The sequence below is a fragment of the Peromyscus eremicus genome, chromosome 10, assembly GCF_949786415.1.
Source record: "Peromyscus eremicus chromosome 10, PerEre_H2_v1, whole genome shotgun sequence".
NCBI lineage: Eukaryota > Metazoa > Chordata > Mammalia > Rodentia > Cricetidae > Peromyscus > Peromyscus eremicus.
Genome location: NC_081426.1, coordinates 55,434,353 through 55,448,028, shown reverse-complemented (window position 1 = coordinate 55,448,028; position 13,676 = coordinate 55,434,353). Strand labels below are relative to the sequence as shown.

The 13,676-nt window shown below is 38.8% G+C and overlaps 1 protein-coding gene across 2 annotated transcripts in view; it reads right to left on the bottom strand.

The window, feature by feature from the left end:
• Positions 1-9,929: 9,929 nt before the first annotated feature.
• Dthd1 (death domain containing 1) overlaps positions 9,930-13,676 on the bottom strand; it is a 63,067-nt gene continuing 59,320 nt past the window's right edge. For both annotated transcript variants that reach the window (XM_059275427.1, XM_059275429.1), the window contains one exon: positions 9,930-10,252. In XM_059275427.1, coding sequence (XP_059131410.1) covers positions 9,930-10,252 — 323 coding nt within the window. The remainder of the gene's footprint in view (positions 10,253-13,676) is intronic.

The window sequence follows — 13,676 nt, the reverse complement described above, 5'->3', positions numbered from 1 at the left end:
TTTTTCCTGCCTCTAGACTGGGCCTGTTTTGATCAAACACCATGACCAAGGCAACTTCTAGAAGAAAGAGTTTATTTGGGTGTATGGTTCCAGAGGGTTATAGTCCATGATAGTGGAGCAAGAGCATAGTGGCAAGAGCAGAAGGCTGTCTCCAAAGCCTGTGTCTTGGTGACTGTATGGCTGGTGTCCCATTGATTTGTCAGTTGTCGTCTCCTGGCACACTTAGATTTGTGCCACACAGTTTCTTCTGTCTCAGTAATGAAGACAGTTCCTCCTCTGGAATCTCTGTGTTCCAAATTTCTCTCACTTCTCCTACTCAGAGAAACCAAGTAAAGGTAATGTCATGACCAGTAGTACAGCCTTACTTTAGAGTCAGCCCTGCTATATACCATAACCATGAGTGAAGTCCAATACATTCATAGAGTAGAAATTATACATCATTTATATAAAAAGAGAGTGGGAAATCTTGGAGATAATTTTAGAAATCTGCCTACCACAGAATTTTATGGACTAGAGAGAAAATAAGCTTTGGAATCAGAGACAAAAAAAGTTTAGAAATATAATCTCATAATTTGACTTAAAATAGCTATTTAATATTATTTATTTAACTTTGAATGAGTAATTAAGTGGACAAATAAGAAAGGGAACATGCAAATAAAAAACCTGAGCATTTGAAAACCTATTTAATCATGTAAAAAAAGATAAATAATAACACCAAATTGAAGATTACCTAAGAGAATGAAATGAGATCATACATTAAAAGCCTATGGCATGTAACTGGCACTCAATTAATTGCTAACTATTATTAATTTTTTATAGTGGGGATATATGGGCATAACATTCCAGTAGCAATCTATTTCCAGTCCTGCAAAAGATTTGAATCTGTGCATGTTCCTTCTAGTTGTCTTACCTCTAATGCCCACATGTTTTCTCCCTTGTTCAATGTTTCTTAAAATCTGATAGTCCTAACAGCTAATATGATTTTCTTCCCTGTACTTGATAAATGAATCCAACTGAATTCATAAGGATAATGACAGGTTACAACAGCAAAGATGTTTTCACAAATTTTCTGACATATTTCCTATGGATTGTACATGGGTAGTGGGTTTCTTCCACCCTCATTACCCAGGTCAGTGAAACATCCTTTCCAGACATGATGCTGTTATCAGAGCAGGAAGAAAAAGGAGAGGGAAGAACCACTTAGTGGTCTTAAAATTCTCACTCAAATATGATTGTGTATGTCCTTATGCACTCTGAAACATCAGTCAACAGGAATGTACCATCCCACAGTAAGGAACAGCAAACACTCTGACACAACCATGGTGTTGTAGTAGTCTTTAGACATCTAGATGTTGTACTTGTGTTATTCTGTTTTACCTTCTTCTCAGGCATATCTGCCATGACAGCATTGTTTTACAGTTGTGAGGTGCACTGTAAAAAGAACACTAACTAAAAATAATATGCTAAAAGTCACAGTCTATTAAAAATGACTTTATAGTAAGAAATATATTTTAGTGTATAGATGTTAGCCAGTTTCATTTATTGTCAAATCATAATAACAGAATATGGCTCAGAACATTTTAAAAAATTAGAAATTAATTCTTGATTCCTAAGAATCAAATCAGCTTAATAATCAAATTAGTAAACATTTATTGGAAACTGAATGGAGCTCAGAGTATATTTATTTCTTAGTGTCATCAATTATACTTACATTTGCTCCTCTCAGAAAATTTCAAAAAAGTTATACATTGTTCAAGTAACCAATCCTACATTGCATTATCAATTAGATTGCTTTTGTTAAAGAAAAACAAAATACATTCTAACATATAAACCATGTGCAGCAATTTCTACATACTTTGTTTTGTCATACCAAATGGGTGTTAGACTTTTGAGACTTTTACTATTAGAGCTGAATTTAGCAAAAAAAAAGGAATATTACATGTATAGTACATTGACTATATGTCATATTTTTTCCTTTATTGCAAAATGTTATTAAGTATCATGCAAAATATTGTTTCAATATGTAAAGACATTTCTTTGTAAGGTCTTGCTCTCATCCTTGATTTTGTGTGAAACATGGGTTCCCCCTTGTGGCTATATGGACACATTTGCATTGACTGTTTATAAAGGAAAGTTTCCAGATGTGGTCTAGACAGCGAAGCAAGGCTGGGCTCACTTCATTGTGGAGACCCTCGGTGTCTGTACAAATGACCCCAAGTGAATCTAAATAGAAGTATAAAGGTAGTGTGTTATACTTTACATCTTTTAGTATGCACAAAAACATTGAAGTACAATTCTGTCATTGAAAAGTGAAACAATCAAAAATGTTAATTTACATTAGCTACACAATAAGCAGCTTCCTGAGGCATTACCCACTCAGCATGGCCACAGTCAGCTTTTCTCATTTTAAAACTGCAGACCTGAATTTCTCTCTTCCTGGAGGGACCGACCGGGTGAAGAGTTCTTCCCCTATTCTACCCCCTTATCTTGGCTCTGGGCTCCACTCTGCTTGGCCTTGTGAACAGATACATCTTCTCAAATGACCTCTCCAAAGGAAAAGTCTTTGTAGTCAGCATAGACAGAGTTTTCTCTGTTCTCTTTCTTCCCTCCTATTACTCTTGACCCAAGGCTAAGCATAAAAGTTAAAAATTGCAAGATTGCTCTGGGCAGGAAGTAGAACACAGTGGACAATGCCCTTCAACATTATGGGCATAAACGTGACCTGAGGGACTTGATGACTATCCATAATCCAGAAATGATTTAGAGGGCTGAGTTTTCATCTTATGAAACTGATTTTAACACCTATTCCACATATGTCAGAGTCTATTTGAACAGAAAAGAATCATTCTTAACTTTGCTGCAGTGAAGAACTTTGCATTTTACTTCCTAGGGCCTACTTGAGGCTAAATCAAGCAAGATCTATCAGAATCAGCCCAAGATTTATGCTGATGTAATATGCAGCTAGTTTGAAAACTCAAGTGTTGAATACAGGAGAATCATACAGGTAACACAGATAGGGAAGGGGCACCAGGGGCACATCTGGGACACAACAAAATTGCGATTAATGATTCATTTCTACAAAGCAGGCTGTATATCAAAGGGATGACCAGTGTCTCGTTACACAAAATCAAAGAGAGTTATTTTAGTACAAGGGAGTAAGTTTATTGTTTCAACAGGCACAAATCAAAACAGAGCTGCAAGTGCAGATGTAAGAGCATCAGGTCTGCTGTGTAAAATGTCCCTCCCTGGTAGCATCAAATCTGAGATGGATGTTCAATATTATAGCTAGAGGCCTTTTATCTGGACACAGCCTGGCACATCAGCTTGTAAATCAAGAATTCCTGTCTGTGTCAAAGTGGCTTCAATCCTCCAGGCAAGTAAGGGATTCCTTCCTAACTGATACAATTTCAAGTGGCAATTTTTCTTATATTGGATGATGTGGAGAACAAAGTTTCTCAGTGTGTAAGGAATCAGAAATCACTTGAAGGAGATGTTTCAGAGCTATGATGTGTGGGGTAGTATTGATTCCTATTAAATTTGTGGCTAGCTTTACCTATGCCTTGTGAATGGTAGGGATGACTGTTAAAATCCTCGCACATTTTTCTCCTTTCAAACATGATATTTGCCTCACAAGGTTGTCTTGGGGAGAAAGATGAAACAGTTAGAGTCCAGGTGGCCTATCAGTATGTTCATGGGTACTTGTTCATTCATTAATTTAATGAAGAACTTTTGAGGATCTACTATATGCCATGTCCTTTGCAAAACTCTGAGACCCCACTGATAGACAAAAACCAAGGAATTGTGCTCATGAAAGCTAAAAGGTGATTGGGAGATAATATGCATTGATAGGTGATTATAATCATGTATAGACAAGCTGTGGCTGTACTTGCAGGTGGGTTTTAATGGACGTTAATCTTATCCTGGGAATTTGGGAAACTCAAAAACATTGTCAAATTTATAAGCTCTAGAAGACTAATAAGTAGCTAGAAGAGTAGTCCATAGTAGAAGAAAAGGAACTTTGAAACAGAATCTTCTAGGGTTTTGTCTATTGTTTCTATTTGTTTGGGGTTTTGAGGCAAAGTCTTCCTATATTGCTCAGGCTGGCCTTGAACTTGAAGTCCTGCTGTCTCAGCCTCCAGATTGCCAGCACCAAACACAATTGCCACTATGGTCAGCTGAGTCCTGGTGGCAGAATTCTGTGTAGTAGGAATATATCAGTGAGCAGGAGTCAAGCACCTGGCCTTTGTGTAGGTACACAGAGGAGGGTGCTGACTCACTCACACAATGTAAACAACGGTAACAAGTAAGCAAACTATAATAAATTGGAGACAATTGGAAAAGGTAACAACTCAAGGATCAATGACTGACATGCCATCTCTGAAAATGTGCAGACCATGCTGTGACTTATTGAGAGCTTAGATTACAGAAGCAATGCTTGGCTAAGCTGCTGGGAATCCCCCAGCCTACATCCGCCCTGGCGTTGACCTCACTCACTGTTTCCTTCTTCCCCCATACAGTCGCCTTTTTAACTTGAGGGAGCATGACTTTTTATCTTCGATAAACCTCTCACTCCATGACAGATCTGGACTCCTCACTGAGAAACAGTCTCACTGAACAAAAACAGTTTCTTGAAGACACTGGTAGCAGCTGGTGAGTTTACTTCGGAGCTTTCAAAGCTTAACTATTTTAGATTTCCCTTTCCCTGTCCATAGGCCACATCAAACCAAAGATTGAGTCAAGTGCCTACTTCCTACCACATTTACCTCTCACCCACCCACCACTGCCCTTGTGGGCACAACCTTGTGGAAACCATTTTACTAGTCATGGGTTCTAGGGGTGTTTTAATCACTTGGTGTGGAGAGGGAGAGATGTTTAATGGCCTGAAGTTCATGAGCCAGTTCACGTTAGTTTTTCTTTCTTTTTTTTAGTAATTTATTCTCTCATATATTACATCCTGGTTGCAGTTTCCCCTCCCTCCTTTCCTTCCATTCCCACTCTCATCCACTCCCCACCCCCATTTCCCTTCAGAGAAAGGCAGGCCTCCCAGGAATTTCAATCAATCAAGGCATATCAAGTTGTAATAAGACTAGGCACTTCCCATCATCTCAAGGCTGGAGAACGTGACTCAGCAGGAGGAAAAGGGTCCCCAAAGCTGGCAACAGAGTCAGAGACAGCTCATCCTCCCGTTGTTAGGAGCCCCACAAAAAGACCAAGCTACACAACTATAGCATATATGCACAAGGCCTAGGTTAGAACCATGCAGTCTCCCTGATTGTTGGTTCAGTTTCAGTGGGCTGCTAGGAGTCCAGGTTTGTTGATTCCATGTGTTTTCTTGTGATACTCTTGACCCTTCTGGTTCCTACAATCCTTGCTCCCTCTTCCTTCCCTCTTCCACAAAATTCACTGAGCTCAGCCTAATGTTTGGGGCTCTGAATCTGCTCCCATCAGTTTCTGGATGAAGTCTCTCTGAAATTGATTTTGCCAGGCTCTTATTTTTGAGTATAGAAGAGTGTCATTCATTAGGGATCTTTTTGTTTGTTTGTTTGTTTGTTTTTTCTGGCCTCTGGTTTCTGATCCTCCAGGCAATGTCAGGGGTAGGCTCCCTCTTGTGGCATGGGTCTCAAGCTGGACCAGTCATTGGTTGGCCACTCCCACATTTTCTGTACCACCAGATTAGTTTTTTTTTTTAATGAAATATTCCATTGAAAATATCATAGCATCTTTCTGAGAAGTGCTAGTTTAGAAAAAATAGATCAAAAGTTAACTCTTTTGAAAACTGGATTATGACATTCTCAAAGCACTCATTGCTTATGAAGACCTTACTATTTTTCTCTGAAATACTTCAGAATTTCATACTTCAGACACAACCATTTAATCAAGATGACTATGATTAAGCACCATAGGTTTTGTGAGTTTGAATAATAAATGTTAATTTTGTCTAATTTGTAAAACAAAGCGCTTAATAATTAGCAGAATGACACCGATAATAGGTTTTTCACTGGTAAAATTGGTGATTAACGTAAATGGTAGATCATCCTTAACCCTGTCTGGTACAAAACAAGCAGCAAGGCTAAATTAATTTTGGCAGCCTACAACTTCATTCTTAGGTGGAGGAACGAATGATTAATATACATATACATACATATATATATATGCTTAAAAGTATGCTAAAATAAAATTATATGCCTATATATGCTAAAATCTGTGCAAAGAATAGCACTGTATATGACAATCTGAAAATAGAATTTATTTCAATGCCAAGCTACAATAGAATATATGAATAATTTGCCAGATAGTGATGGTGAATGCTTTTAATCTCAATGTTTGGGAGGCAGAGGTGGGTGGATGTCTGTGATTTTGGGCCAGCCTGGTCAACAGAGCAAGTTCTAGGACAGCCAGGGCTACACAAAGAAACCCTGTGTTGAAAAGACAAAAAATAAAAATTAACAAAAGAATATATGCATAATTTTATTTTTTCCATAATGAAACATTGGGCAATAATGCAAATGAACAAACTATGGCCATGTGTGGCAAAATGAATGCATTTCACCAACATAAAGTTGAATTAAAAACTCGAACATCAGAGAATCCATGTTACATTTCTCAATTCAAACATTTTCTAAAATTGACTATGATATGTTATATGATCTTTCACATAAAATACAGGCACTGAAAATGCATATAATTAAATAAGACATTAATTTTTGATACTATGAACTGTATACAAAATATCTGACTCCTCTTGTGGTAAAATATGCACAGACAGGTTTCTGGAGCATGAGGCGAGGTTGTAGAGATACATGGGTCAGGATTTCAATAAGACACAGATGGGGTAATTGAATAGGAATAAAGGAGCTGTGTCTTAAAAGAGAAGGGACTGCATGGGAAGCAGATGGAATAGTGCAGCTGTTCCTCACAAGGAAGTGGGTGCCATCTCCAGACCTAAAGAAAGGAACAGGGCATCGACCAAAATTCAGGGGAGCATGGTTTCCTGGAGAGGAGTTCAGGTGAGAGACACAGCTTTACAACCACAACTACAGGAAGGGAAAAAGGGACATAGCACACAATTCTCTCTCCTCCCTCCCTCCAGTCTCTTGCTCAGTCTCACCAGTGAGCAAACCCAACTGGAAGCCAGTGCTTCTACTAATGTGATCATGTGGTCAGCACATCAGACAGAAGGCAGGTGCATCAGGCTGGGGTGTGGCTGTAGGGAATTCTGGAGCATTTTTTATGTGCCTCTTTATGGTTTTAATGTTGCAATAATATGAGAAATGTTTTAACACTGGGAAAACTGTGTCAATGTGTACGAAGGGATGCATGTACGTATTTCCCTTTCAAATATGTATTTAAATGTGTGTGAGAGAAGAAATAGTAGAGCAAGAGTAGATTGTGTAAGAGAAGAGAGAATGTGTGAAAATGTAAGTGTGCATGTAAAGATTTTGTGTGTGTGTGTGTGTGTGTGTGTGTGTGTGTGTGTTTGAGGGTATACATTGTGGTGATATTTTATTTATGCTGAAATGTGGTATTTTATTTGTATGTTAATAAAGAAAGTTTGCCTGGAGATCAGAGGTCATAGCCATAAACAAAAGTCAGGCAGTGGTGGCACACACCCTTAATCCAGTCACATGGCAGGCAGAGTCTCTGTGTGTTCAAGGACACAGCCAAGCGTGGTAACACATGCCTTTAATCCCAGTACCAACAACCATAGAGGTCTGTATAGACAGGCAGTGACGAGGAAGTGATGTGGCTGGGCTTAGAGCCAATGAGAAAGCAGAACAGGAAGGCAATAAAGGCACAGGTTAGACAGGAAGAAGCTCTCTTGGGAAGCAAGGTGGTAAGCTAAGGTTAGTCAGTGGCTATTCGATATTTCACTGATCTCTTTGGCTATTATCCCTGTGTTTGGCTCTGTGTTTCTTATTTAATAAGACTACTTAGAAATTCATCTACAATACATGTTGAATATGTATATGAGATGTGGGGATAGATTGCATGTGACACGATATGCCTGTGAGTCTATGTGAAAGTATCCAAGCCGATTTGATAATATACCCATGTGGGTATATGTGATTATGTATATGAGAAACGTGTTTGAATAGGTGGAAGTGGTGTGTTGCTTACAGTATTCAGATGCACAGGAGGTACACAGGTAGGTGCAAGACTGTGAAGTAAATGGTATGTTAGACAGTGAGATTGTGAGAGGTGTAAAAAGATGTGTGCTTATGAATATGCTTGTGTGTGTGTGTGTGTGTGTGTGTGTGTGTGTGCGCGCGCGCGCGCGCGCGCGCGCGCGCGAATGAGGTCATCTATATTAGGAGGTTTGTGTGTGGAGGTTGTTTGCAAAGTATATACATGAGTGTGAAAACATAAATCCATATGAATAAAAATAAAATATTTTTCTTGAAAGAGAGATGGACACCTGAAAGAAACAATATCTGTAATAGCAATCTCTAGTGGCAAAATAAAAGGAACATAAAATCTTTTTGCATTCAGAAAAACATTAAATATTTTACTTTATTCTTTTCACTTCAAGAACACAAGAAAATATAAGTCGCACCTTTTGGGTATAAAAATATTTCTTGACTAATAAACTATAAGACAGTCAATTGTGACTATCTTAGAGAAGTCCTCACTCTGCTGTCTGGGCAGCTTCCTTCTGGGTGTTTTTCTTTTCTCATAATCTGCATGCTGATGCCTATTTTGAAATATCTCTAGTAAATGCCACCTCTGCTTCATGCCAGCTTGTCATGAACTTCTTTTCTGTGTTGAAACCACTAACTCCAGTTTGACCTGAGTCCAGGTCCCTAACAAAGGGAACATCTCAGGCTGTAGTATTATGCCTCTTTCCCTGCCTCCAACCCCAATATTTATGCAATTTCTCTTAACTGTGTAATAAACACCCTCTTTAAGTAACTGAAAGAGATCTTGGGTTACTTTACAGAACTTCATTTTTTTTCTGTATTGCTTCATTTTTTTAATAATGAGGATGAAATGTCATCAATTCTCAGCAACCTTGCTATAAAAGAGCTTTTGCCAGTAACTGCCTGAAGTGCTTTTATACTATTAATTTATTTTAAGATTTTCAATTTCCTAAAATGTACTTGTTACTGCCTATCATTGGCACCCTTTACTTCACATTGCCACATCTGGGCTTCTGACATGTAACCGGAGTTGGTTGCTTGGAGTCACGAAATATTAGTTTAATTTTATATAACAATTATTTAAAAGTTGTTTGCTATAACATATATTTACTTCACACTTAGAAAACAACCTCAGCTATTGAAATGTAAACTGGGTGTGGTGGTTTGCAAGAAAAAATGGCCCCCAAAGGGAGTGGTACCATTAGGAAGTGTGGCCTTGTTGTAGTAGGTGTGGTCTTGTTGAAAGAAGTGTGCCACTATGGAGGAGGGCTCTGAGATCTTATACACGCATAAGCCATGCCTAGTGTCTCAGACCACTTCCTGTTGCCTCTAAGTCAAGATGTAGGACTCTCAGCTATTTCTCCAGCATCATGTCTGCCTGCATGCCACCATGTCACACCATGATAATAATGGATTAAACCTCTGAAAATGTTAGCCATCCCAATTAAATGTTTTTCCTTTATAAGAGTTGCAGTGGTTATGGTGTCTCTTCACAGCAATAAAAACCCTAACTAAGATGGGGGCAAACTCTATTGCAAATGCCTTTAAGCTTAGTTGAACCCATGGTGCTGCTGATTGCCGAAAACATGTCAGTTATCATTGAAGGTACTGACACCCAAGAGAAGCCTTCAGTTTTCTGAGGATTCCCTTTTGTTTCCATTGATTTCTCAATAGTGGGTCTTTCAAACAGACTCACTTCAAACAGTCTTGCTCAGTAGCTGGAAAAAGTTGACACCCAATCTTTAAAATCCACGAGCCCTTTTTTAGGGTAAAGGAAGAGTGAACATACCTTTATTCAGCAGTCACATCAAACCAGGGCTGAGGTTCTGTGAACACCTTGTGTTCCCACTTGAACTTGAGCTCTTCTGCAAGATCACACCGGCCCAGCTTGCGGAGATGGCGAGCCAGGAGGCGAATTTTGTCCATGGAAGTCGGTAGAGATCGTTTCCAGAAGCAAAGTAGTTCGTGGATCTGCTCTGTCAGATCATCAGGGTGCTTCAGTTTGATGAGCTGAACTGTGCTGCGGCGCAGAGGGAGGGATGTGGTGAGGACCTCAACACCTTCTTCAGAGAGCTCCTCAGCCAGCCAATGAAGTAAGTTATCCCAAAGAGCCTCTGTCAGGGCACATGTAAAGTTAGGTGAGGATAGTAAGGTTAGGACTCTTGCTTAGGCACGTGATGATCTAACTCTCCTCACCAGCTTATGTGAAATCTACCTGCTTTCATATTTAGCCTCTGAGAAACAGAAAGCTATGAGACAATCCAGGTAGGCAGCCAAATATCTGCCAATGCCATGGTCATCTAAGGTTACCAGCGACTGCAGAGGCTCAGAGATGCTAATGTCCCTCGGAACCAGAAGGACTTGTTAAAATGATTTTTATGCCCCATTCTCATTATGATTGAGCAGTACTAGGGTAAGGAGGGCATTTGATGTTTTAACAAACTCTTGGTAGATGCTGATACTGGAGTTTAGACCACTCTTTGAAAAGTACTGTGTTAGAGGATGTTTTACAGGTACAAACAGATATTTATCTTTATTAGTATGAATATGATGGATAAATACATCAGCTAGTCAATTTTCACAGGAAAAGCAACAAAAGCCAGGGTACCCAGGAGACATTTCTATGGAAGGCCCTTTACCCTAAAATTTCCATTGACCTCTGCACCACTTAGATTTGCAAACTTCTTGAGCTTGTGTGGTATGCTCAACATAGCCCTCACCAAGCTTGGAAACTGCCTGTTCATCTCTCGTATTTTTGATTTCATTTGGCAGTCATTACTGGTGGCTGTGGCGTATGATTTAGACCATCACTCTGTGAAAGGTCCCTCTGCCCTACTCCCTTCTATCACAGTCACTTTTCTCCGGCTTTGCCCAGACTTCCATCTTCTACTACCTGCAGGAATTATACTCTGAATCCACTTTCCTATGAAGATTACTTAGGAGAAGGGTCAGGTACAACCTTCCTGATTTTCCAAACAGTGTTCTCCCAGCATCAGGCAATGCACTCACTTTTGATGTCCACTGAACTTCATAGATCTTCCTCTCCCCATGTCCTTCATCCTTCTTCTGAAATTATCAGGCAGCTTCATCACCAGCCTTGCTGGTAACTATTCACTTCCCTAACCACAATCCCCATGGTCCTGTCTTGTGTTTCCAAAACATATAGGAGCCAGTCCTCACATTTCTTTCCTTCATTTCCTTTCCTTTCCTTCTCTTTCTTTTGTTTTCTTTTCTTCTTTTGCATTGCTGAAGATCAAGACCAAGGCCCCACCTATGGTTAGTACTCACACTACCACACTGTAGAATGTTAACTCTACTACTGAGCTACATGCATTCACAGTCTGAAAAATCTTATGCTTCATAGTCAATGAGACTGATTCCTCCTATGTGGCCTAAATTTCTCATCATTATTACTTTCCTCAACATCCTAGACTTCCATGGCTCCAATTCCTCTGCTCCTGCAAGGAGGAGCACTTCCCTTCATCACTAATAGGCACCTCCCATTCACTCACTCATCTATGCAGAGTCCCACTTGGCTCTGAACCACTGCTGCTCTAAAGGCTCAACTCTCTATCCATGATGGTCTTCGAACCAACTTAAAATGTGTTTCCTCTTTACCTTCATTGTTTCCCAGTTTCCAACCTTAATCCTGTATTCTTAACACTTTCCAAAGTACTTGGGCTTCCCAGAGTTATGAAAAATGTGTTGAATGCAACCAGCTAGGCAACATTGTATCAACATACTATTTGAGATATTGACCAACTTGGAAATCTGTTATTGTTCTAAATTCAATTTAAATTTTTCGATACCAATGACAATGAATCCTTTCTTCTGCCTTTAAGCATATTCAAACTGTCCTAGAGACATTTGGTTACTACTTAGAGCAACTGGCTCTTAATTCTGCATCTTCTATGACACCCACGGACCATGTCATTGTTTTTTTTTTTTTTATAGTAGTATTTCATGGTCTCCTTCTTTTCTCTCTTCCCTTAGTTAACTCATCTCCCTAGTGTGACTCAGTGGATCCTTCTTGTGTCAGTTTGCTTGAATTTTTTAAAGGAACTATTGTTTTATAAATTTAATTTTTATTTAATATTTGTATATATATATATATATATATATATATATATATATATATGGTGTACATATGAGAATGTGGGTGTGCATATGCTATCCATTATATGTAGGTTAGAAGATAATGTTCGGGATTTGGAGTCAATCCTCTCCCAATATAGAATTCAGAGATTAAATTCAGGTCTTTAGACTAAGCCATCTTGCCAACCCCAATTATTTCATTTCTTATGTCTTCCCTCAATGAATTTATACACTCTTGCTCAATTACCTCTCTCCTATATATAACATACCCCAATCTACTATAGCTTCATCTTTAGGTTTGTTTTTCTTGGACCTACTATAGTACTGAAATAGTCACCTCTTTGTGAGAGATGAATTCATCAATATGGCTATAGAACAGATAACTGAGATATCACATTTATAAAATTAAAACTATCACCTTTGGCCTTTTTCTTCTTTCTAGCTGTTTGACCTTCATTCCATTTGTTTGCTTCTTTGGTTTTTAATGTGATAGTTTGGCCAAGTAAGCTAAAATACTAGATATTATTCAAACTTCTCAAAGCTCATTTCACATACTCTTGTATATAAATACTATCTCAACTTTACAGATCTCAAGTATTTCTTCTGTTTTCCAGCCTTGTTGATACACTATTGATCGTTCTTGCTGTAGTTGGGATCTTAAATATTGTCCCCTTAAAAGACCCATGTTTCTAAGTCTGTGGTGCTATTTGGAGATGGAAGAACCCTTAGGAGGTGGAGCTTGGTGAGAAGTTAGGTCTTTGGGCATTTCTTGTTGGGGGAGCACTATGCTTCTGAGGTCTTCCTGTTTCTCTCCATTTTTTTTCTTCCTGATGGAATGAGATGAACATGGCTCCAGTGCCATATTCTTCCACCACAATGTACTCTACTGGCAGAAATCCATGGTGAAATAGCCCAAATAAGCTTTTCATATTTCAAATATTTTTAAGATTTATTTGTTTTGTTTTACGTGCATTTGTGTTTTGGTTGTATATATGTATGCATCTTGTGCATGCAGTACTAACAGAGGCCAAAAGCGATCATCATATTCCTTGTAACTGGAGTTATAGATGGTTGTGAGCCACCATGTGGGTGCTGGGAGCCAAACTGAGTTCCTTTGCACAAGCAACAAGTGTTGTTAACCAACCAAGCCATTTCTCCAGGCCCTCTTCCATTTTAAAATCAATGCCCTTGGTAGTTTTGTCACAGTGTTGGAAGGCTGACAGCTACAGTGTTCTATCTTCTTGCTGGAAGGAATTAGGGTTCTCATTCATATTCTTGCTATCAATTTTGGCCTTTGTATTTGACACAACTACTAAGGGTTTAAGATCTGATCTGATCTTGTCAATCCTTTTTTTATAAATCTGTTGAAAGGCATGGCTATTATTAAGGCTTCTTAATTTGGCATTTTAAACATTTAATTGTTTATTGATTGTTAACTTACTA